This window comes from Rattus norvegicus, chromosome 20 (assembly GCF_036323735.1).
Source record: "Rattus norvegicus strain BN/NHsdMcwi chromosome 20, GRCr8, whole genome shotgun sequence".
NCBI lineage: Eukaryota > Metazoa > Chordata > Mammalia > Rodentia > Muridae > Rattus > Rattus norvegicus.
Window position 1 is genome coordinate 5,852,042 of NC_086038.1, and position 26,326 is coordinate 5,878,367.

The 26,326-nt window shown below is 48.3% G+C and overlaps 1 protein-coding gene across 3 annotated transcripts in view; it reads right to left on the minus strand.

Moving 5' to 3' along the window:
- The window catches only part of Ilrun (inflammation and lipid regulator with UBA-like and NBR1-like domains), a 66,362-nt gene extending 40,321 nt beyond the window's left edge, over positions 1-26,041 (minus strand). For 2 of the 3 annotated variants that reach the window (NM_001039607.2, NM_001410292.1), the window contains exons 1-2: positions 25,575-25,937; positions 272-426 (exon numbers count right to left, since the gene is read on the minus strand). In NM_001039607.2, coding sequence (NP_001034696.1) covers positions 272-426; positions 25,575-25,732 — 313 coding nt within the window. In that variant the 5' untranslated portion in view covers positions 25,733-25,937. Of the gene's footprint in view, positions 1-271; positions 427-25,574 lie in introns of all 3 variants that reach the window. The other variant, XM_063278990.1, reaches the window with a different exon arrangement.
- Between the last annotated feature and the right edge of the window lie 285 nt (positions 26,042-26,326).

A 26,326-nucleotide genomic window follows, 5' to 3' on the forward strand; every position in this document is an offset into this window, starting at 1 on the left:
TTAAAAAAAAAAAAAGAAAGAAAGAAAGAAAGAAAACTCAGTCACACCAGGAGGTAGCACACCCCTTTAATTCCAGTACTCAAGGCAGAGGCAGAGGCAGGAGGATCTCTATGAGTTCAAGTACAGCTGGTCTACATAGAATAAATAGCCCTGTCTTGAAAAAACAAAACAAACCTTAGTGACAGCTGTAAGCTCCAACAAGCCCTTCTCTAACTTTTAAAACAGACAGACAAACGAACAATTAACATACAAATCCCCATTATATACTTACCAGAATTCTGAATCCGCCATGTTTTTATGAACTGGGTATCAGGGGGTATTGACTCCCCTTCTCCTATGGTGACATCTTCAACAAAGGACATGGAGGGCACACTGACATTCGGGCTCTCAAAGTCATAATAGGCGCCAATTGCCGCTTGTAAGTTCCTACAGGTAAAAGACAAGAGACTTCAGTGCACTCTGAGGATATTCTCTGAACTGTCACAGCGAAGGAAACCCTTTTTTAACATGGTCACAGAGGCAGGGGCTCCTATGATCTGGCCTTCAAAAGCCACCGGCCACTGCTGAGAAATAACTGGAAAAGCAGAACCAACAAACTTGTGCCACTTTCTCTTGAAGACATGGCACAGAGGGTGACAGACTACTGTGAACTACAAGAAGCACAGACACAGGATAGAACACCATCAACCAAGTCTCTCCAACACCAGACATGGTACAACCCCAGGATTTGGACAGAGCTAGGGAGATTACCACTCTGTTAACTTTGTTTTTAAAAGAATTATTTTTATCATCTTAGTTATGCATACAGGTGCATGTGTCTGTCCACATGTGTGTGTGTGTGTGTGTGTGTGTGTGTGTGTCCGTCCACATGTGTGTGCACAAAGCACTGAAGGTAACCACAGAGGCCCTGGAGCTGGAGTTATGAACAGTTGCAAGCCACCTGACACGGGTGCTGGGAACCAAACCTGGGTCACCTGAAGAGCTGCAAGTGCTCCCACCTGCTAAACCACCTCTCTATGCCCTCTATAAATTAAGAATAAAACCACAAAAATTGGGAGTGGTGGCAAATCCCTTTAAGAGATTAAAGTGCTCAGCACTTCAGAGGCAGGAGTCCAAGGCCTACCTTGTCTACATACAGGATTCCAGGATAGCTAGGAGAGACCCTACCTTCATAAACCCAAGTGAAACGACCCCTCAAACCATATATTAATTGTACATGTGTAAGTGTGGGTGTGGCATGTGATGCACACAGGTGGAGGTGGATCAGACTCAGGTCACAAGGCTTGGTGCCAAGCATTCATTCCTACCCACTGAGCCATCTCAATGGCACAAGTTCCACTTTTAAAACACTCCATTGATTTTCTTTTGAGTGTTCTAACTCCTCACAGCAGACATTATACACTGCCCTTGGCTATATTACTTTGACACTAGGTCTTAATATTTCTGTCAGGAATGAGTAGTCTCTGTCAGGACAGCTGAGTAGTGTAAGGTAAACAGGCCGCTACTTAACCAATCCCTACTGAGGGTTTCTAAACTCCATCCTTCCCAGGGTTCCAGCATCTATCACCCTGTATGTTATCTATGAGTCAGTCCCTTTACGTAGCACTTCTAGGAGGGTCTGGATCTTCACTGCTGGGTACAGCCTTCCTTCTGCATCTGCAGCAGACCTGCCTCCCTGTGCTGGGTCACTGACAGTTTAGAGTGTGTTTCTCTTGGCTGGGTGTGGTGAGTCAAGCCGGTAAGCACTCAGGAGATGAGGCGAAAGTAGCAGAGTTTGGACCTAGCCTAGCTAAATATGGTGACAATATGGTGACCGTCTCAACAGAAATCTTTCTTTTAAGAAGTGACCACTTTTTTACATGTTTAAGAGCTGGGGTGCTAGCAAAGAACTGAGATTCAATTCCCAGAAACCACATAGCACCTCATAATCTGGACCCCCTCTTCTGAGCTCTGAGGGCACCAGGTGTACATGTGGTGTACATACTGTACATATGTGGTGTACACAGTGTACATAATCTTTAAATGTTTGGTAGGGATTATTACTGGGGCTGAGAAGTGGTTAGGAGAGTGAAGCACTGATGCTACACAAGCGAGAGGCTGTGACTCTGGGTCCTAGAACCACATGCAAAACCAGGCATGGAAGCCGGAGACTTCTCAGGGTGAAATTCAAGGTGAGACACCTTGTCTCTAAGAGCTAGGTAGGGTTGGGTATGATGGCACAGGACTTTAATTAGCACTTGAGAGGCAGAGAGGCAGGGAAGATTTCTGTGAGTTCAAGACCAGCCTGGTCCACATGGCCTGAGGTTCAGGCCATCCAGGGCTACATAGTGAGACACTGACTCAAAGCAAACAAAACACTGAAGAGGGACAGCCATCTTCCTACCTCTGGCCTCCACACAGACCGGCATGCAAGGAAGACTATTTGTCAGCTAGGGAGGGTGCACAGCCTGTACACCCTAGAACTCAGGGAGTGGTTTAAGATGCTAAAGAGTTCAAGACCAACCTGAGCTACAAGAAACCCATTTCAAAACAGAAAAGGAAAAGGAAGAAAGCAAAACGCCTTTGTAACTTCTTTCTCAGAAGAGCCACTTGGCTAGCTGCCCTTAAGGAGCCCAGCACACAGTGCAGAGTCCTCCCAACACAACAGCTCCCCGTCAGCGCCGGTTCAGCGCCCCAGTGCCAGAAACCAAAGACCACAACGGCTGTTTAAACAGAGACCAAAGGCATTCTGGTGATGATACAATAGGCTTCTCTTCTGTCTTACGTCAGGAAGCTCACAACCAGTTCTCATAGCAGACAACGAGCCATCTGCATGCCTCTCAGCACAAGCCACTGCACGCCATGGAGCCAGGGGGCTGGCTTACCACGCACAAGCACAACAGGAAGCGGCCACAGCATGGACACTAGGAGCAGCAGATCCTTTCTGACTAGGGCCTCTGTGCCCGCTTCTCCAGGTGTTTGCAGCTGCCAGAAAGGCAGGCTATACTTAGAGCAAGGATCATGTGATGGCGGCGCGTCCTGCTAATCAGTAAGGACTGGAATTACGGCACCAGCTGCCCGCCTGAACCATGTGCTTGATGAAATTTACATGGAGCAGAGCTGGGCCAGGAGCCAAGCTGCACCTGTTCACTCCCTGCTGCATACAAAGGCTTGGACTTTAGTCTTCCCACCCGCTTCCTTCTTAGATAACAGTGATCAAAACCCGTAAACAGTGGCTGGCAAACCTAAGGTGGCCCACAATAGACACCAAGGCACGTCAGCATCAGCCCTACCCTTAAGGACCGACAATCAGGTGTGAGAAAAATTAGCTTACTTTCAATTGGCGCAGCATTTGAAAACATTTAGTAAAAGTTGTGTCCATTTTTTTTTTCTTTTCTTTTTTTCGGAGCTGGGGACCGAACCCAGGGCCTTGCGCTTGCTAGGCAAACGCTCTACCACTGAGCTAAATCCCCAACCCCGTGTCCATTTTTAAAATGAAGACCATTTTCTGCCTCCTTCGTTCTCCTGCAAACAGCCTGCACCGTCTTCTGGTGCAGACTCTCCTGCACATTCAGGAGAATAGCAATTCCCAGTCATTTGTGTCCGGTCTTACCAGTGGGTGTGCCATCAGGTCAGCCTCCCTGAGCACTGGAGATGGAGCACTAACTAACAAGAGCAAAAGTCACACTCTAAGCAGAGACACTTGCTCCCCTTCCTCAACCTCCCCAACGCCCCCAATGCATCCCACAGCCAAGCAAGCAAAGTGCTCCCTCACCCAGGCCTGCTTGGTACAGGTACTTCTGCCAGAAAAGGCCAGGGCCCTCTTAAAGCCTAAACTTACAATGAGGGGTGAACTGGATCAAGCAAATCACTTCCTAGACACAGGCAGAAAGCTGACGGCAGCACCAGACACAGCCAGGCATGCCTCCTCAGGGCCCCAGTCAGATTACTGCTCAGACCCTGGGCCAGCAAGGCCAAGACGAGATCAAGCAGCTCCCTCCCATTCAGTGCCAGCATGTATGCTCCGGTCTCCCGACAGCACATTCTGCTGCTGCTGACCAGAAAGGCAGAAAGCCTTCAGTACAAGTCCATTCAGTTAAAAACATTCTCAAGAAGCTGGCTGTGGTGGCGCACACCTTTATCCTAACTGGAGGCAGAGGCAGGTGGTTCACTGAGTTCTAGGCCAGCCTGGTCTACAAAGAGAGTTCTACGACACCCAGGGCTGTTATACAGAGAACTTCTGTCTCGGGGAAAAAAAACACAAACAAACAAAAAACAAAACACAACAACAACAACAACAACAAAACCCCACAAAACAAAACCTGACAAAGGACGGATGGGCAGCGGGGAGAGCGGGGAGAGCGGGATACCTTACGGCCCTTACTGTCTGGGATCTCTACCATGGGACGACTGAAGTGCCACTCTGTCACTACCACAATACACTTTTTTCCAGACAGGGTCTCTTTATGTGACCCTGGCTGTCCTGGAACTCACATAAAGAGACCAGTTTAGCCTCCAACTCAGAGACCCTCTTGCCTGAGTCCTAAGTGCTGGGACTCAGTACCAAGAAGGTAGGAGACTACCACAAGTTCAAGGACAGTCTATAGCAAAATTATATCCTTCACTCCCCAAAAAAATTAGAATTGAAAATGTTGTGTGAATTTGGAAAACTAAGCATGTGCTCACATGATTGCGGTGAGTGTGCCGCCAGAACAACGTGAAGATCAGAGGCCACCTTGTTAGACCTGTTCTCCCCAACACCCTGTGACTGCTTAGGAGCGGTTACTCAGGGTTGAAGACATGGCTCAGTGGTTAACAGCACTTGCTGCTCTTCCGGTATGTCTGAAGACAGCTACAGTGTACTCACACACATAAAATAAATATTTAAAAAATTAATAAAATAAAAAAGAAATAAGAAGACCAGCTGTGCATTGTGGTGCATGTCTGAGAACTCGGTAGATGAGAGGCAGAGACAGATTAGGGGTTCAACATTAACCTGGGCCACATAAGACCCTCCTGCTCTCAAGTACAGGGAAATTTAGACTGACTAAAGCAAAGGAAACATTTAGCCCAACACAACATGGCAGTTAATGCCTGTAGTCGCAACACTCAAAAGGCTAAGGTGGGAGGACTGTCAGCAGTTTGGGGCCAGCCTGGGTTACACAGTAAGTTCGAGGTTACTAGCTTGAACTATGAGACATGAGCCCCCCAAAAAGGAGAGAGAGGATATGAAGGGGACTGGGAAGCTGGCTCACTGGGTAAAGGCCTGATGGGCCTGACCACTGGAGTTCTGTCACTACAACCCAAAGAGCAGAAGGAGAGATCTGCCTCCTGACAAGCTCTCCTCTGACCGCCACAGTAGCTGTGGCCACCATGTGTTCCCACACATGCACACACAGTAAATAGCAGGGGGTAGGGACAGAAAGAAAAAGAGAAAAATCTAAAGAATTAAAAAAATACTATTCTTTGGCCAAGGGAACAGCTCAGGCTAGAGTGTTAAGTACGCACACGGCCATAAATTTCATCCCAGGCCTGAAAAACAAGCACAGGGCCACTAATCACAAAGCACTCCCTCCAATGATGTCCTTTGCAACTGTACGGATGGTCATAGCCTGGCATCGATTGCCACACTGTGGCGCTCCTGATGAAGCACCCACTTTATCCCTGTGTCCTTTGCCCTCAGACCCACGCCAAGGCACACTGCAAAGGGACATTAAATCACTCATCAGCAGACCTTCGCTGGCCAAGCCTCATGTTTGCTTTCTCTCAAGGGTAGGAGGAGGAGTCTGAGGAGTCTGAAGGCTCTCCTCATTCCTGTGAAGATGGAAAAATAGGGCCGGCTGGCCAGAGTTCAGTGCTCTGGAAGCAGGGATCCCCAGAAGGACCCTGAGTCTGGCTCAGTCAGTCCAGATTCACACTGCTAACTATTGTGATGAATTTGCACATGGAAGCCGCATTGTTATAATAATTTATTGCAATGTAAAATCCCCAGGCTAGGACTGTGTGTGCTGCGGTGTACTTCACTGTGTACTCAAGAAGAAAACACCAGGAGGACAAAGGCAGACCGTGCACTGGTAACCTGAGACTGCACTCTGCTGAGTCACTTCCGTCATGGACCTCATGGACCTCTGCACCCAAGAACTCACGTTTCCGTCAAAAATGCAGGTTTAGAATTAACTCCTTGTTTTGGTCCCTGGATTTAACTTCCTGAAATGATTTGCAATCGTGTCTATGGTAACTACAGTTTCTGGAACTGCTGAGACACTGAGGATACACGAGAATGTGGGATACCCCAAATGCCCCAGGATGACAGGGCGGAGCATGTTCAGACAGCACTCCTTACAAACACCTTTGGTTTGTCATGAAATTCAGACAGTGAGTAATGATATGATCAGATAAATCTGCAATTAAGTAGAGCTTCAGACTGATCTGATCCTCAGACTGTCAAAGAGTTGTTTCCTAGTTTAAAAATATAAAGAAATCTTGGCTTTGACTTTTTTAAAGTTGCCCAAAAAAATATGAATATGTATTCTATTCTACAATCTAGCTGTTACTGCTGTAGAGATTATGAAACAGGGCCGGAGAGTTATGAAACAGGGCCGGAGAGATGGCCCAGCGGTTAAGAGCACTGACTGCTCTTCCAGAGGTCCTGAGTTCAATTCCCAGCAACCACATGGTGGCTCACAACCATCTGTAAGGGGATCCGATGCCCTCTTCTGGTGTGTCCGAAGACAGCTACAGTGTACTTATATAATATATGAATAAATCTTTAAAAAATAAAATAAAAAAAAGCTACTTTAACAGGCACCTTTAAAAAGGTTGGACGGAGCGGTACAGGACTTTAAACTATGAATCTGAGCCCAGCCTGGTTTACACAGCAAGCTACAGACCATCCAGGACTACATAGACTGTCTCAAACAACACAAAAACAAAAGCCAAAGTTCCATACAGGGCTGGAGAAGAGTTAAGAGCATTTGCTGGTCTTGCAAAGAACCCACATGGGGGCTCAGTCTGTAACTTCAGTCCCAAGCCTCCAACGCCCCCTTCTGGGTTCCCAGCACTGCATGCACACGGTGCAGAAGCCATGCACACAAACATTATATACAAGAAGATCACAACCATGGTACCTCTAGGAACCACACACCCTCAACTGGCCTTCATGGCTCTGGCACTGAGTGTACACATCAACAAGGACATGCCCCCTACACACAAACATACATACACTGGAACCATCAAGATGGCTGAGCAAGTGACAGCATCTGTTCCAACCACGGTGGCCTGAGTGAGATACATGAAACCAGAGTGTTATCCTCTGACTCTACATGACAGCCTTCACACACATGTGCACACACAAATCTATGCACTAAAGAAATAAATGGAATAAAACAAAAAATTAAATTAACAGCTATATACTAGACAGAGAGAAAACCGTACTGAATAAATTACATGTTATCAGCTCAGCAGCCTGATCTTGGGTCCCTGGGTCCCACAGGGATCATGGGAACCAAGTTGTCCCTGACCGCCATAAACACACCAGGGCATGCCACCCAACAATAGCGAACCTTTAACGGGTAGGGTATTATAGGTTGGTGCATTCTTAGCACTGCAAATGCAGCAAAGATGTAATGGGATCCGATGCCCCCTTCTGGTGTGTAAGTGTATATGCAGGCAGAACTCTATACATAATAAATAACTAAATCTTAAAAAAAAAAAAAAAAGGACTAGAATTAAAAAGAAAAAGAAAAATTACTTTTCTTCACTTAAAGTAAGGACTCACTAAATGAAGAGCCAGGCAGTCCTCGGCTGAGACTGTCGCTTTGGGCTGCCAATCCAGGAGTCCTTGTCATTTTAAGAATAGATTGAGTTGTAGAGGTGACAGCCGTGACCCAGCACACAGGAGGCTGAGACCGGAGAAGCTGAGCCACTGTGATGCAGTCTGGGTGACACGGTGAACTCCAGGCCAGCATGGGCTAGACAGAGGGAGACCTTGCTAGTAGAACAGAACGACCCAGAATGGGGGTATAGTCTATGCTGCAAGCCCATCACTGAAAAGGTGAACTCAGCAGGCTCCAGAGTTCACAGCCTGTACAACACAAGGAAGGGAAAAGGGAAGGGAGATACCTTAATTTCATAGCAGGTATGGTGGTGCATACCTGGGAGCCAAGGAGGATCACTGACTTTGAGGTCAACCTGACTAAAAGAGACAGTCTCAAAAGAACCTACTGCCATTACCCCCAAAAGAGAATCAACTTTAGAGAATGCTAGTTTTACTTCAGGTTGACTGGGCAGTCATTTGAGGAAGGGAACCTCATTTGAGAAGATGCCTCTGTAGAACAGGGCTGTAGTGGGCAGGCCTAGAGGGCATTCTCTTATGACTGATAGAGGAGGGCTCAGGCCACTGCGGGTGGGGCCATCCCTGGACTGGTGGTCCTGGGTTCTATAAGAGAGCAGCCTGAGTAGGAAAGACATGGTGAGCCAGCCAGCCCGCCCCACTCCACAGCCTCTACACAGCTCCTGCCCCAGGTTCCTGCCCGGAGTGCTTTCAGTGATGAGCTGGAAATACACACAAATGTGAGTGAACACTCTTTCCTCCCCAAGTTGATTTTTTTTTTTTTTTTTTTGGTTCTTTTTTTCGGAGCTGGGGACCGAACCCAGGGCCTTGCGCTTGCTAGGCAAGCGCTCTACCGCTGAGCTAAAACCCCAGCCCCCAGGTTGATTCTTAGTCATGGTGTTTCACCACAAAAACTAAACCTAACCCTACCCCAGACTGCAGCTAACACCAGAATGAGAAAGGAGCCATCTGATAAGGAAGTCAGGCTCATCGTGGATGCTGTGGGCTGACAGGCTGCTGAGGCTCTCTCTGTTCCCACAGGTAAACACGGCCAGAGTCAAACATTCAACCTCACACAGCATTTGCTGTACTGGAAGACAAACAGCTAGCCACCATTTCTAACAACAACAACAACATCAACAACAACAACAACAACAACAACGGTTCTAAATCTAATCACAATGCTGCAGCTTATCAGCGGCAGTGAGTGAGCTTAAACTGCACACATGCTTAAACATACACATGCTTAAACTACACACATGCTCAAACACACAAATGAACGAACGCCTGGGGCTGGAGAGCATGGTACGGGGTTAAAGCACTAGTCACTGTTCAGGAACCCAGGGTTGGTTCCCAGCACCCACATGGTGGCTCAGCCCTCTGTAACTCCAATCCTGGACATCTGATGCTGTTCTGGTCTCCTGGGGCTGCAAGCACGTACACACACACACACAGGCAGGCACATACACAAAGTGGAAGAATAAGGGGGGGTTCTGGCCTCCGAGTGTACCAGGGACACACATGCACACAGAATGCACATAAAAAGAGCATTAAGGTGAGGAGACGTGACAACCAAGCACACCTGATCCTCTGTGAGGGAGAAGTGGCTGCTGCTTTGGATGTCTGAGACAGGTCTGCTCTATAGCTCAGGCTGGTTTGCAATTCCTGCTTCAGCTTGAGAATCGTGAGGAAAATTACGGGTTTAAAAACAAAATTGATGCTGGCTGTGAGCCTTGGTCCCCTCCTGTAATCCCAGCTCAAGGCTGCTGAAGGGTCAGTGTAAGGCTAAGGCAACCTTGGGTGCACAATGAATTCAAGGCCAGCCCAGGCCACAAAGGCTATACACATCAGAAACCCCAAACCGTGCAGACGATGTGTCAGCGGGCACTCTGGGGACAGCAGGGGCAGGGACAGCGACTGGCCTGTGCCCGTGCTCCATGTGCTGACGATGGACAGAGGTCCTTGCCCTCTCTGTGGGGCGCCTGAGGCTCATCACAGGCGCTGAGGAAAAGAGAATTCATGACGTCTGTCCGTACACTGGTCATGGGAGCAAGCCAGCAGCAGCTCTGGAACACAGTATGGCAGATATTCTCAATCTGCACAAGTTACCACACAAACCAGCAGCCTACTGCTAGGTACCTACCTCACGGAAACTCTAAAAGTCGCCTCTACTAAGTCTCCATCATTTATTCAACAGAGCTAGTGAGAGCTGGGGCTGCTCAGTGGAGAGCATGTGTGAGCCCTGGGCTCCGTACCTGGCACACAAAAAGCAGGTTGGGTAGAAAGGACAGGAAACAATGAAGAGTGTGCAGTGTGTCTGCCCACGTCCACACATTCTCCACACAGACAAGGTTTCCCACCAATGAAGACAGATGGACCAACACACGCCAAGATAAGCATGAACTTAATAAAATCCCATCCAGAGGAGAGCCAGCTACACGCTCCACTGTTGTTCTGAGGCATAGCCTGCAATCTGTCAGCAATGGGGCAGAGGTAGGAGGACCCCTGAGTTCAAGGCCTACTGATTGAGTTCTAAGACAGCCAGGGCTACAGGGAGAAACCTCGTCTCAATCAAAATAAAACAACTTAAAGACGACAAGACCAAAGAAATCACCCAGACAATAAGAGCAAAATAAATAATTTTATCAAGAAGTACAAATGGCCAGGCCAGGTGGCACAGGCCTGTAATTCTCCCCACACTTAGGAAACAACGGAGCCAGTCAGAATGACCAAAGTTCAAGGCCAGCCTGCTCTTCAATGCCAGCCAAGTCAGGACTGCATTCCGAGAACCTGAATAAAATCATCCTCCTTAAAGAAAAAGAAAAAAAAAGGAAAAAGACAGACAGACAGATGTGGTAGGACAGAAGCCACTATGGCAGTATATGTGGCAGTACATCCACGCTAGCCCAGCATTTGTGTGACAGGAAAATCACCAGTTGAAGGACAGCCTGGACTATAACATGAGGGGACTCAAAATTGAATAGGAAATTCCCAAGGCCAGATGGCAGGTCTACCAAGGCTGAGCAGAGAACACGCTGGGGACTGAGGTACAGTCCAGCCAAGGGCTCTGGAGTCAGAGCAGCTATCAGAGGCTTCCAGAAGGGAGAGATCATGATTCATTCAAGGAATCAAAACAATTACAGTATATCAAGATCTAACCAGGCCTTCAAAATACTGAGAAAAATATAGCCAGCCTTCCAATGAACCGCCCAGCCAAACTCCTACCAATTATGGGTCAGAGAATGAAAGAAGTTGCTTCAGAATGCCAAAGTCTCCAATATTTCCACTGCACTTTCAGAAAGGCTAGCTTTAAGGGGATGGAAGCTTTTCCAAGAAATGTGCTCAATCTAAAGAAAAGAACCCCAGGCTGAGACCCATGCAGCAGGCCTATACAGCTCAACTACAAAGACCAGTACGGAACTAAAGCTCTAGAAGCCTTTATTTTATTTTTTGAGTAGGTCTCTCTCCCTCTCCCCATGCTGGCATCAACTCACAGAGAACGACCGGCCTCTGCCTTCTACCTGCTGGAATTAAAGGCATATGGCACAGTGCCTGGCACGGAATGTTTTAATGTTTATTTTTAATGTACACGGGTGTTTCTCTCATGTACGTATGTGCAGCATGTGTGCATTGCCCACAAAGGCAGAAGAGGCATCAGACCCCGGCATCTGGAGTTAAACAGCTGCGAGCCACCATGCAAGTGCCAAGTGCTAAGAATCCAGCCTGGGACCTCTGTAAGAACAGACACAGCCTTTAACCACTGAGCCAGCGCTCCGATCTCTTAGAATACTTTCTATTTTAAAGCATGGGAGGGGGTTGGGGATTTAGCTCAGTGGTAGAGCGCTTGCGTAGCAAGCACAAGGCCCTGGGTTCGGTCCCCAGCTCTGGAAAAAAAAAAAGATAAAGCATGGGAGAGGAAAAGGGCTGACAGAACAACGCATCTAATGATACTGAAAATAAATACACAGCTGGAAGGAACAAAGGTATTTAATTGAAAAGGGAAGGAAGGAAGGAAGGAAGGAAGGAAGGAAGGAAGGAAGGAAGAAAGAGGGGGCTGGAGAGATGGCTCAGTGGTTAAGAGCACTGACCGCTCTTCCAGAGGTCCTGAGTTCAAATCCCAGCAACCACATGTTCACAACCATCTGTAATGAGATCTGATGCCCTCTTCTGGTGCGTCTGAAGGCAGCTACAGTGTACTCATACAATAAAATAAAAAAATCTTTAAAAAAAAATAGTTTTAAAAAAAAAAGACAGACAGACAGACAGACAGACAGACAGACAGACAGACAGAAAGAAAGAAAGAAACCCAGCCAAACAAAACACATAGCTAGAGCAGGCGGAGGTGGCACACACCTTTAATCCAAGCAAAGGCAGCAGGATCTGAGTTTGAGTTCAAGGCCAGGCCCAGTTACAGGACAGGTAGAACTACAAAAAAGAAACATGGGGGGTGGGGGGAGGGAGACAGACGACATCGGTAGATGCTACCACCACACGGCACAAACCTACGGATGTCACACCATACCCTATTATAACTAATCTATTAAAATGGAATTTAAAAATGGCTGAGGGCTGGAGAGATTGATTAGTGGTTAAGAGCACTGACTGCTCTTCCATAGGTCCTGAGTTCAAATCCCAGCAACCACATGGTGACTCACAAGCATCTGTAATGAGATCGATGCCCTCTTCTGGTGTGTCTGAAGACAGCTACTGTGTGTGTGTGTGTGTGTGTGTGTGTGTGTGTGTGTGTGTGTGTAACAGCAAGTGCTGAATGCAGCTCTTTTTCTTACTGTGCAGATACCTCACATAATCTGAAGGAGAAAAGCTATCCTGCACAAGTCACAGAAACATACAAACAACCAATAAAAACACAGAAAGATCCACAATCTCCTGCTGCTCACTTACGTGTAACTATCCCCAGTGCCCCAGACATCTTCTGGCCTCGACTGGCACCTCTAAGATACATTCATACAAACACACATCTTTTTAAAAATAAAATACAGGATGCACAGACATACACACAGACAGACAGAAACCACACAAATTAAACCTAGTAGCATTTAAGAAAACAAATAATAGAACAGCAAAAAAGTTCTGATCAGCCAGAGGAAAAAAAAAAAGGCAAAAGTCTTAATGATTTTGAAATCCAGATGGCCAGTGCATAGACTGTGCATCCTCTATTTCTTCTGCGTATGTAAGAAAGCCATGATACAGTACACTGGAGGCAGGAGAAGACAAGAGGACCAGGAGTTCCGAGGCTGCCTTCAATGCAGTGAGTTCAAGGCAGCCCCAGGCTACATAAGGGAAAACAGAATGAAAGAGGAAAGAAAGCAGAGAAACAGCCACCCTGCATATAAGCAACGCACTGAACCACACTAGCCAATCAAGGAAAGCTCAAGTTCTCAGAAAGCAGGCTCTCGAACTGCCTCGTTACCAAGATGAACTGCAACTTCCTTCTGGGAACATTCTTGAGAGCCTCTAAGATGAGCCAGATGTGGTGGCACACATCTGTAATGCCAGGGTTCAGTCAACTGAGGTGGAATGATGAGTAGTAGGTCAAGGCCAGTCTCGGAAACAGAAAACAGTGGCCACTCCTATAAACATGGAGGAGTTCAGTGTGGTTGTACACATCTGTAATCCCAGCACTGGGGAAGCAACCAGAGGCAGAATACTGCCAACTCCAGACCAGTCTCTACACGGTGAGTCTGCAGCGTATCACACAGTGGGTTCTGGGCAGCCAGGAGCACACAGGGAGACTAAAAACAAGTGTCTATGTAAGTCATGACAAGACAGAGAGGCTAGGCAAGGTAGCAGATACTGTGTAATAGTTAAAAATGGGCATGCAAGCAACACATCACAGAAAATGCTACTAAGGAAACCCAGTCGTCCCTCAGTGTCTGAGGGCTCGGTCTGGACTGCTCCCACCCCCACGGACACCCAAACTTGTAGCTGTCCAGGGCGAAGAAGCACAGGACTTTTATGACTACAGAGTCCCGCCCGTCCTCTTTTCTGGATCCTCAGCAGTGAAAAGCACGTGTTAAAATATATTGTCAATTCCACATGCATGGGAGGCTGGAGATGGCTCAGTGGTTAAAAGCACTGACTACTCTTGCAAAGGACCTTGGTTCAATTCCCAGGACCCAACAGCAGCTCAGAGCAAGTTCCCATGTCAGGGCATCTGATGGCCTCTTCTGACCTCGTAGGACATCAGACATGGATACACTGCAAACACCAAATACTCAACGCACAAGATAAACACATTTTTTTTTCGCTTGGTTATTTGAGACAGGGTTTCTCTGTGTAGCCCTGGCTGTCCTGAAACTTCCTGGCAGATGTAAGTCTGCACGCACTCAGTGCAGATCCACCAGAGCTCGATGCTCTGGTCCCTGTTAGATGTGAGCTAACAGGAAGTTATAAGGCACGTGGGACAACAACCAGCCCCTAAATAGTTAAAGGATGTGTTTCTGCAAGGAAGAAGCAAAGTAAACACCCAGTGGCTGCCTTACTTTGGAGGATGTCTGTCTGTCTTACTTTGGAGGGTGTTTGCTAGCTGAAGTTTAAGATTTTATGCAATAGCAGGGCAGGGTGATGGCAAACATCTTTAATCCCATCACTCAGGAGTCAGAAGCAAGAGGATATCTGTGAGTTTGAGGCCAGCCTGGTCTACAGAATGGGTTCCAGGGCAGCCAGGGCTGAAATAAACCCTGTCTGGAAAAAGCAAAAACAAACTTTAAAGCAACTTGAGAATTCAGTAGTTCAAGCCCATCAGAACATTAAACTTTCCAGCACCAACACCATAAGCACAATAGGACTAGCCTAAGCCAACACAGTAAGCACAATGGGACTAGCCTAAGCCAACACAGTAAGCACAATGGAACTAGCCTAAGCCAACACAGTAAGCACAATGGGACTAGCCTAAGCCAACACAGTAAGCACAATGGGACTAGCCTAAGCCAACACGACTAGCCTAAGTCAACACAGTAAGCACAATGGGGCTAGCCTAAGCACACATTTTCACCCCATTCCTGCTAACGATTGAAGGACCGTGATGTGAGTGCAGAAGAGAAGAGATACAACCTTCCCTAACGAGCATGGCTCAGCAGTCAAGAGCGCTGGATGCTCTGGCACAGGACCTGGGTTCAGAAGTTTAAACATCCTTATAGTAGCTGAGGAGCTGATGGCTTCTTCTGGCTTCCACAAATACTGGGGACACAGTACACACATTATACAAGTAAAACTCTTATACATAAACACATCTTTAAAAAGATTAATTAGAAAAACCAACACTAAGATGTTTCCATAATGAAAAAGAGAAAAGAAAACCATGAAGAGCGGCTGCAGTCTGGCTCTGTGGGTAGAGTGCCCACCTAGCAAGCTCCAGGGACGCATGCACTGCCAGGGGAGGGGGACAAACCCTGCCAGCCCAGCACTGGGGAGTGGAGACCACAGCACAAGGAAGTTGGCGGTTATAGGGCTATGAAAGACAACAAAAAGCAAACAGAGCAAGGAGCAGGTGTGGCGGCTCCTACCTGCAGAAGAAGGATCACCTGAACTGGGGTGCCTGTCTGGGTTAGAGCGAGACTCAGCCAGAGACGCTTTAGAAGCATGTCTCACGTTGATCAGTCATTAGAGGGTGGATGGTCTGTAACAGTGCGAGCTGATGGCCACAGTACATGAGTGCTCAGCAAGTCCCCCCAGTACCAGGATCACAGACAAATGCCATCAGGCCTGGCTTCCATGTGTATGTACGGCAGCAACTGGAAGGCTGAAGCAGAAAAGTTCCAAGTCACTAGAAGATGGGGATGTAGCTGAGCTCTAATCTCAATGCAGGAGGCCCTATGTTCCGTTCCTGGGGACGGAGGTAAAAAGGAAACATTGGTTCAGCAGGTAAATGCTTACTTTGCAAACCAGATGACTTGAGCTGCCACCTGAGATCCACAGGATCTATGTGAGCACCGTGGGATGTGCACAGCTGCTCTAACACACGCTGCAACAATAAAGAGAGAAATACAGACTGCCATGATCAAGCCTTTCCACTGGCTGAGCTGAGGCAGGACCAAGTATTCAAGGTTCCGCAGTGAGATGAGGTCTCTAACAGTTAAATACATCTCTCATTGCTCTCATAGACACCAAGCATGTCTACACACCACAGAAGATGCTTAGGGGGCATTTCCTGAGGACCGGTGTGCGAGGTGACGTTATAGAAATGTAGGCGGCACTCTGAGAAGAGTGTCTCAGAATGGTGCTGAATGCGCCAATTCCAGGAAACAAACAAACAAACCCATGCATTCCTAGGCCAGGAAGAAAGGACAGAGCACCTTCTAAGGAGAGGAAGTAGCTGGCCGCTGGGAAGGCAAAGATGTGTGGGAAATCCACCGAGGCAGTCAGCTCCTCAAGAGAGTGGGAGAGACTCCAGCAGCCTTGAGTCCACCACCCAGAGCACAGGCCTCTTAGAACTTCACAGCAAACACAGAAACCAACTGAAATGGGGAGGACCAGAAGACAGATTTCACCAAAGCAAATGTGCTAATGGTCAACAAACATAAAAGATAGAATACCGGTAATTAGGAAATAAGAATGCAGATCATGAGGAAGGGCCTGACAAGATGGCACAGCAGGTAACAGTGCTCGCTGTATGAGCCTACTGACCTCCGCTCCATCCAAAGAGCTGCCCTGACTTCCACTCACTGTGGCTCCCCTATCCACCATGCACACAATGCACACAATGATGCCAGTGTTGGTTCACACCGCCTGAGATGGCTATGTTTGTTTATTAGGACATTGAACACATGACAACGTGAGGAAACTAGGATAGGCTCCCGTTCATCCATCCTGGTAGGAAATGTAAAATCATCACTCACTGGGAAGTGTGAGCAGCTCGCAACCACTGTCACGGCCTAGCAGTGGCACTGGCAGCTTTCTGTACTTAAGGGGAATGGGTGCACAAGCTCCAGAGGGACAGACAGATAGGGGAAAAGGAAGAAAGCAGCCAGACACAAAAGGTCAAATACTTTATCCTTCTATTTATAGACTAGTTCCAGCTGAGGTAACAGAACTGAGGGCAGGTGCCAATGGCGGTGGGGGAGGGGCCTAGACAGGAGGAAGTGGTTGTGGCTGCCCCTGGGGTACTGGCTGCTGTGAAGTACTGTGAGCCCCAGGAGTGGCTCCGACTGGGGCTCACTCCTGTAATCTCAGCAAGTGGAGAGGCAGGAGGAGCTAGGAGGCTTTCTGCCAGCAAATTCCAGGGCAGCCTGTTCTATACAGCGAGGTTTAGACCAGCCGGGGTTACAGAGCAGAGCCCTGTCTCAAAACAAGCCAGCCAATTTTACAACAATTTTTCTCATTCGAACAATACCACCTGGCTAATACCCTATACCAAAAACAACTCCACACTTGTCAGTCATGATCTCATCATCCCTGCCCAAAACAAAACCCTCCACAGCAGCCAGCCACACGGGCATGCATATCCCGGACTGTGTTTTGACGCTTTATCTCTGTTATCTCATTGTAGACTAGGAATCTTCCTGGGCATCAGGAAACTTCTGATGGCTTCAGGCACTGAATTTCCTGTTGGAGATCATCAAATCATGACAGAAGCAACAATTTCTCCCTCTTTTACACTATTGCTAGCAGCTGCCCCCAAACAAGTTTTAAATCCTACCTTGGGGGCTGGGGATTTAGCACAGTGGTAGAGCGCTTACCTAGGAAGCGCAAGGCCCTGGGTTCGGTCCCCAGCTCCGAAAAAAAGAACCAAAAAAAAAAAAAAAAAAAAAAAATCCTACCTTGTGGGGCTGGAGAGAGAGATGGCCCAGTGGTTAAAGGCCTTACTGCTACAAGCTCAGTTCCCAGCACCCACCCTGGGTGACTCACAAGTGTCTTTAACTCCAGACCTAGGAACCCAATGCCTCTGTCCTCTGTGGGCACCTGCACTCGTGTGTACGTACTACACGAGTGCACACATAATGTTAAGTAAAAATACACAAACACACACACGACCCACTCCCTGGTACTTAGTTCTTGCTGTTGCATACACTTAGATGGACTCTGGGGCAGCGGTGCATGGGAAATGGTCAAGAAGCCAGCCCTGCAGCGGTACGGTGGCGAGGCAGTGCTCGCCTCGAACCCCAGCACTGGGGAGGCAACAGCAGGTAGATCTCTGAGTTTGAGGCCAGTCTGGTCTACACAGGGAGCTCCAGGACAGTCAGAGCTACACCAAGAAACCTTGTCTTAGGAAAAAGGAAAAAGAGGGTTGGGGATTTAGCTCACTGGTAGAGCGCTTGCCTAGCAAGCGCAAGGCCCTGGGTTCGGTCCCCAGCTCCGAAAAAAAGAAAAAGAAAAAAAAAAGAAAAGAAAAAAGGAAAAAGAAAAGAATATGCCACTGGGGGCTGGTAGGATGGCTCAGTAGGTAAATGCGTTTGTGATCCAGCCTGATGACCTGAGATGACCAAGACCTACACTGTAGGAGACAACCCAATTCCCACAGTAGAGGGAACCCAATGCCCACTTCTCCTCCCCACAAAAATAAATAAAACGTAAGCAAAACACGAGCCAATCACACCTCTGCAGTGCAGCTCCTGTCCGTGACTGGAAATGCAGCCTTACAGTAACAGCACATGTGAGCTCTTTCCCTGAGACGCCGAAGTTCTCTTCCTACTAACTAAAATGACACCCAGGCAGGCGCAACCGGAGGATGGAGGTCAAGGCTGAGCTACTTAGAAAGAACCCATCTTGGGGAGCAAAAGGAAGGGGAGAGGACCCGACGCTCCACTGATCAGGCTGCTCCCAGCCACCTGTAGCTCCAGCCCAGGCCTGGATACTCTTCTGTCCTTCAAGGACAGGCTGGGAGCACACTCGCAAACCCACATGAACAGTTTTTGTAAAAGGAACCCTGATGACCATGTTCTATACAGCTTCATAAGCTATGAATCTCAAATCCCACGTGCTACCTAAAAATGGGTGTAAAGTAAAGCCTAGAGCAAGAACTCCTGATTCTCAACAGACTCGTTAAGAGTACCACCAGAGGGCTGGAGAGATGGCTCAGTGGTTAAGAGCACTGACTGCTGGGGGTTGGGGATTTAGCTCAGTGGTAGAGCGCTTGCCTAGGAAGCGCAAGGCCCTGGGTTCGGTCCCCAGCTCTGAAAAAAAGAACCAAAAAAAAAAAAAAAAAAAAGAGCACTGACTGCTCTTCCGGAGGTCCTCAGTTCAATTCCCAGCAACCACATGGTGGCTCACGACCATCTGTAAAGGAATCTGATGCCCTCTTCTGGTATGTCTGAGACAGCTACAGTGTACTGATGCATAAAATAAAATGAATAAATCTTAAAAAAAAAAAAAAAAGAGTACCACCAGAAGTCCTGAGTTCAAATCCCAGCAACCACACAGTGACTCACAACCATCTGTAATGGGATCCGATACCCTCTTGTGGTGTGTCTGAAGACAGCTACAGTGTACTCACATACATAAAATGAATAAAGAATCCCACCATCAGACATAGGAGAACCACACCGTCAGACATAGAAAAATAACCCTGTGGGGTCCTTTTCTGAAGCTAGTGTTTGGCACATTTTTCTTTTTCTCCTTTTGGTGTTGGGGTCTGAACTCAGAGCCTCACACATGTTAAGCACACACCATCAAATGAATGACTCCCTCAGGAAAACATGCATTTGGCGTGTGTGTGTGTGTGTGTGTGTGTGTGTGTGTGTGTGTGTGTGTTGGGGGTGGGGTTGAAGCAAGTCTCACACATCTGAGGATGACCCTGATCCCTAATCCTCCATCTCCAGGGATTTCGTGCGGGCCAGCAAGGCCGACTCGTACATTTGTAAGAAGACTGCTGAGATATCAAGCCTCATCTTTAATCAGAAACTGGACCAGAGAAGTATTAACGCAGGGCTGTGACTGAGAGTGGGGTTAGCTCAGAGACACCAGGGGACCACACAAAGGTAAGTCACTACCCCTGATCTCAGCCTCTATGGGTGCACCTTTACTTAACAGGGGGCTCTGACAACATAACAGGAGACACCAGGGACCACACAAAGGTAAGTCACTCCCCCTGACCTCAGCCTCTCTGGGTGCACCTTTACTTAACAGGGGGCTCTGACAACACTAACGGGAGGGCATGACTGTACACGAAGGTTTTCCTCGGTTTTTTCTAGAAAACTTATGTTCCAGACAGGGGCTAGAGCTCACCTGTAGAGAGTCCTCCTACAGCCCAGAGCCTCAGTTTACACAGCATACACCAGGGGTGGTCTGTGCACCTGTAACCCCAACATGCGGCAGAGGCAGGAGGGTCAGAAGTTCAAGGTTATCCTAGGCAGAACCACAAACTCAAAGCCAGCCTGGGATATGTGAAACCCTTTCTCAGAGATAAGAAACATACCTGCCCCACCCATGGCAGTGAGCCAAAAACTAATCCATGAAGAACGAAGACCCCTAGATCCCAGAGACAGCTTAGGAGGCTTTAATGCAACATGAACTTAAGATTGGCCAACACACACACACACCCCCCACACACACACACAACTGTTAGTGAGGGAAAAACCTACAGCCATTATCACAAATTAGCCCAAGGCCAACTCTTGAATTAAGGTCCTCGTTGCTGAGTGTGGTGGCGCACACATTTAATCCCAGCACTTGGAAGGCAGAAGCAGGAAGATCTTTTTGAGTTTGAAGCCAGCCTGGTCTACAGAGCAAGTTCCTGGACAGCCAAGGCTGCACAGAGAAACCCTGTCTCAAGAAAGAGAGAAAGAAAAAAAAAAAGGCACTTACGTGGAGAACATGAAAGCGAGAGAAAGCTTGAGAGAATGGAAAGCTAACTTGAAGTCTGTAGAGTTAAAGTGAGTGAAGATGGCGAGTTCTGCCTGTGCTCTCTATGCCCACACAGAACGAGGGCTCACCGTGCGCGGCCGACCTATGATTCGGTGCTCAGCCCACACGAGCCTTCCACACGGCGGATTATATACAGCACACCATCTCCTACAGATTTTCTTTTTATTCTGTTGGCACCCGGTTTCACTATGTAGTCCTGATGTCCTGAAACTCCCTATGTAGTCCAGGCTGGCCTAGATTCACAGAACTCTGCCTACCTCTGCTTCTCTAATGCTGGAATGAATGATGTGTATCATTGTGCGTGTCTCTCTACAAATTCCTTAATTCATAGCCCAGTCACATGTATCAAAGAAATTCCACTGACAGGAAATTATGCTCATCTACAAACTATTCCGTTTAGCTGTTTTGGTGACAGGGCTTGAACCCAGAACATCATGGAGGCTAAGCAACTACTCTAACCACTGAGCTACATCCCGTCTTCAGCTCAGTCTCTGAATATTGAATTTATCCATGTGGGGCAGAGTCACTTTAAGAGGAAGTTCTGACGTTGCTGGCAGTTTAAGTATTAGAAAAATGCTCTAGAAAGGGGAGTGGGGGGGTGGGCTGGAGAGATGGCTCAGCGGTTAAGAGCACTGACTGCTCTTCCAGAGGTCCTGAGTTCAATTCCCAGCAATCACATGGTGGCTCACAACCACCTGTAATGAGATCTGATGCCCTCTTCTGATGTATCTGAAGACAGCTACAGTGTACTTAATATATAATAAATAAATCTCTTTTAAAAAAATAAAAAAGGGGCTGGAGAGATGGCTCAGGGGTTAAGAGCACTGACTGCTCTTCCAGAGGTCCTGAGTTCAATTCCCAGCAATCACATGGTGGCTCACAACCATCTGTAATAGGATCCGATCCCCTCTTCTGGTGAGTCTGAATACAGCGACAGTGTACTCACATACATGAAATAAATAAACATTTAAAAAAATAAAAAATAAATAAAAATAAAAAAGAAAACAATGGTGCACACCTTAAGTCCCAACACTGGGGAAGCTTCGGCAGGAGGATCTCTGAGTTCCAGGCCAGCTAGAGTTACAGAATGAGACCCTATCTCAAAAGAAACCAAAAATCATAAAACAGAATTATTTGGGAAGGAAGGACAGGCACCTGGATCTCAGCTTCTGGATGTGGAAGCAGGAATCAGGTGCTCTAGGCCAGCCTAGACTATGCACAACCCTGTCTCAGCCAAAAAAGAAAAGAAAAAAGAAAAAAGGCAGAAGGAGGTAGATAACATATAAGACCGGTATGTCAGCAAAAGTACTTTGGGAAGACTCAGGATCTTCATTTTAAAATGACAGTTTTTACCCGTGTTGCAACTTTGCTGTCTCAGATGCTTACTATTTAAAGCCCTACATCCTTTTACCTGTCTTTGTCTGTATCTCAAACCTCACAAGCCTTTGTCACTCTGAAGACCTGAAGGCACTTTCCAACTGTTTGGAGTGATATGTTAAACAGGTGTTGAGGAGCATTTATCTAATAAAGTCTTTGGTTGACTGACTGGGTTCTAGAGACAGTGTCTCTGTGTAGCCATGGCTTTCCTGCACTGGCTCTGTAGACCAGGTTGGCCTTGAACTCAGAGAGCCACCTGCCTCTGCCACACACGTGCAGCGACTACAGGTGTGAACAACTATCAAGTTAGTTGGTCGATGGGGTCTTTTTTTGTGTGGTTCTGAGAACTTACGGTTTTTTAATTAAAAAATGAGTGGGGTGGTAGTGGTGCACGCCTTTAATCCTACCACCCGGAAGGCAGAGGCAGCTGGATCTCTTGGGAGTTTGAGGCCACCCAGGTCTTCATGGGAAGTGCCAGGCTGGTGGGAGTTACATAATAGAGATTCTGTCTCATAAAAAACAACCAGCAAGGACTAGAGAGATGGCTCAGTGGTTAGAGCACTGACTGCTCTTCCAGAGGTCCTGAGTTCAATTCCCAGCAACCACATGGTGGCTCACAACCATCTGTAATAGGATCCGACGCCCTCTTCTGGTGTGCCTGAAGACAGCTTTAGTGAACTCACATAAATGAATGAATAAATAAATAAACTTTAAAAAAAAAAAAAAGGGGGCTGGGGATTTAGCTCAGTGGTAGAGCGCTTGCCTAGGAAGCCCAAGGCCCTGGGTTCGGTCCCCAGCTCCGGAAAAAAGAACCAAAAAAAGCTACTTCCACAGCCACAGTGTACTTATATAAAATAAATAAATAAATCCTTAAAAAAAACTACTTCCACAGCCACAGTGTACTTATATAAAATAAATAAATAAATCCTTAAAAAAAACTACTTCCACAGCCACAGTGTACTTATATAAAATAAATAAATAAATCCTTAAAAAAAACTACTTCCACAGCCACAGTGTACTTATATAAAATAAATAAATAAATCCTTAAAAAAAAACTACTTCCAAAGCTCCTAGGGACAAATGCAAAATAAAAATTAAAATAAAATAAAGATTTAAAAAAAAAAAAAAAACCAACAAACCCAAGCTCTGTTATGGTTACTCTGTGTGAGTACTGCATGCAGGTGTATGGAGGTCAGGTCAACCGTTGGTAGTTCTTGACAGGGTTTCTCTGTGTAGACCAGGCTGGCCTGCAACCCACAGAGATCTGCCTGCCTCTGCCTCCAGAGTGCTGGGACTTGCACAACCACATCTGGCTGGCCAGTCATGTTCCTGTTACTTTTCTCAATCACATGTCTCACCTACTCCTCACTTGTCACAAACCCTGAAACCGCCTCAGAGAGCACCTACCCCTGGGGCATATAAAACTAGTTGTGCTGGGTTTGTGGTCAATTTAACCGTACTAGTTAACCCTGGCAGCACTAAAGGCTTAGCTGGGCCTGCCTGATGGCTCACACCTGTAACCCGGCACTCACCAGAAAGGATCAAGCGCCCCGGGATCTCTTCGGTATTTAAATGGTCAAGCCAGGAGAAACTAGGGAGAAAGGATGTTCTTTTCCTACCAAACTGCCCAACTCCCTAGTGTAAATAAGAGGAAGCAAGGAGCTGGGAGGTGGGAGGCAGAAAAACGAAGTGGACACCACAAGCTAGAGTTCCTAGAAACTACAGCGTCTAGAACCTATCACGCCGTCTCAGTCACAGCCTATTAAAACAGGCTCTCAGTGTACCCTGGTTAGCCTGGAACTTGCTATATAGACCAGCCTGGCCTCAGCTCACTTAGATGTCCCAGGTTTAAAGGTGCACACAGAGGAAACCCACCCAGTTGGTGCTCAGAAAGTTAGCTCTACATTCCCCAAATCAGATCATGTGGACCAAACACACAAGCACGGGAGGATCAGCGGGGCGGGCTCAGCGACCGCAGAGTCAGTTTCTAGCACCCACTACTAGCAGATCCCAGCCCAGATGTACCCGATGCCTCTGGCCTCCAAAAGAACCTGCACACACTCACACATAATTAGAAAATAATGGGGTTGGGGATTTAGCTCAGTGGTAGAGCGCTTGCCTAGCAAGCGCAAGGCCCTGGGTTCAGTCCCCAGCTCCGAAAAAAAACGAAAAGAAAAAAAAGAAAATAATAAAAATAAACTTAAGTCTTTTTTAAAGACATAAACAGAACTCACAAGTTACTTGTTTAAAACTGAGGCCGTGTCCTCCTTTTAATGCCCCCCAGTTTACCAAACACTAAAATAGCAGCCCCGTTCTTGTAATGATTTTTTTTTAAAAGATTAATAGTGAAAACATGCTTCACCTCTGGTTCTCATCTACAGATAAGCATCAGTGAGGTGGGGGGCACCAGGCAAGAGGAGGAGAAAAAAATCTAAGCTTACCACCTCTTCTCAGACATTGCTCAGGGCATCGGATGGACATGGAAATAAATGGGAGTTTGTTCAAGGGATGCCAAGAGAAACAAGATTCCACATGTCAGGGCACTGAACGCTCAACACAGGGCAAAGGGCATGCACCTCCTTGCTTTCTGCCCAAATCCCGAGTAGTTGCTTCACCAGAGAGCCTTTCAAAGGCAGTCTGATGGTCTCCAGTTCCTCCCTCACCCCGAGTGAACTTAACAATCCCTACTTGGGAGACCAGGGGCAAGTCTTGCTTATCAAAACAGCACGTGCTGCAGTTCCGAGCCAAGACACACCTCGGTACCGTAGTCAGATAGCTCCACTTCAGTCTGTACAACCCAACTACAAACAGGGCAAAACACCTGGTTCCCAACCTGACCATTTCCCCAGCGTTCCATCAAACAAGCCCATCCATTCCCAGTATTCGGTAAGCCTGTCAAAGTTCCCAAGACCAAGCCTCTGCCCGGGACTCCAATGTCTTCACAAAGTTCCTGCCCTCCAAGATAGGGCTCCTTCCCTCCACTTTCTGAAGACTTTTCCCAGTCCTTTTCGTAGGCCTGGCACTCCAGGTCCTCCATTAGATGTCACCTCTCCCTGGCACAACTCTTCCTATCTCCCCATATCCAGTCGTGAAAACACCATTTGTGTTCCCTCCGCCCCCAAAAGTCATTTTCTCCCTTATCTCTGCTCAAAGAGACACACGCACTCGATCCATTCTCAGCCCCGGGACCTCTCCCGCGCCCAGAGTTCGACCTCAGCACCTAACACACTCCCTCGAGTTTCCTCACAATCCTGTCATCCTCAGCTCCTACACTTCACACCTATTTAAAAGGAAAACACTTCGCAACTCTCATTTCCTGCGCGTTCTACTCCCAGAACACACACTTTCCGTCCCAGATCGACTACCTTGGCTTCCACTCCACCACTTCTCCCTTCTTCCCATGTTCTTGGAGCCCGGACTCCCAGCTACTTCCCCGCTTGGGCCGGGCCCGGCCCTGCCCTGCCCTGCCCTGCCCTGCCGGACCCTGAGAGCAGGCTCGGTGTCTTTTCCCTCGGGGCCGTGAAGCCGCTGCCAGCAGGGCTGGCTCCGCGTGGGGCAGGCTCACCAGTTGGTCATGTCCAGGAAGAAGGCGCAGCCGGCCGGGTTGAGCTGAAAGCCGAGTAGCCGCTGGAACTCGGAGATGAGCACGTCCTTGTCTGTGGTGCCCAGGCAGCTGAACTTCTGCATGAGCTCGGGGTCTAGGTCCACGTCCATGCCCTCCATGGCGGGGGGCCCGGACGCACAGCTTCCACCGCCCCGACCTGCTTCTCCACGGGCGGCCGCCGCGCCCGGGCCCGGGCCCACGAAGGGCGGCCCGCTGCTGGCCGGCGCCGCGCGCTGCTCCGAGACAGGCCCCAGGCCTCTCACCGCCTCATGGGCTGCGCGCGCCGCGACGCGCCGCACCGCTCGCTCCCTCTCTCGCTGGCTTTTGGGCTCGCGCTCCCCCCCCTCCCACCCCCCCCAGCGCCCGCCTCCGCCGCCGCCGCTACCGCCGCCGCGGTTCGCAGCACCGCCGCCTCCGCCTCCTCCCGGGCCGCGCCCAACGCGCACGCGCGGGGCCGCCCGGGCCCCGCCCCTTCCTCTCCCGAAAGCCCGCCTTTAGTGACGTCATAACTCGGTGACGTATCTCGCGTGACCTCACCGCGACTGAGAGGAGGGGGCAGGAAATGGGGAGCCGGAAAGGGCGGCTCTGGGCGGGCCTCTGTCCTCGCGGGAGTCTCCACGCTGCGTGGGAGGAGTCACGAGTTGGGGTGTGCTTCGAAGACAAGCAGCCCCACCCCTCTTCGGATTGGGAACCAGAAGTCGCCTCGGGGACAG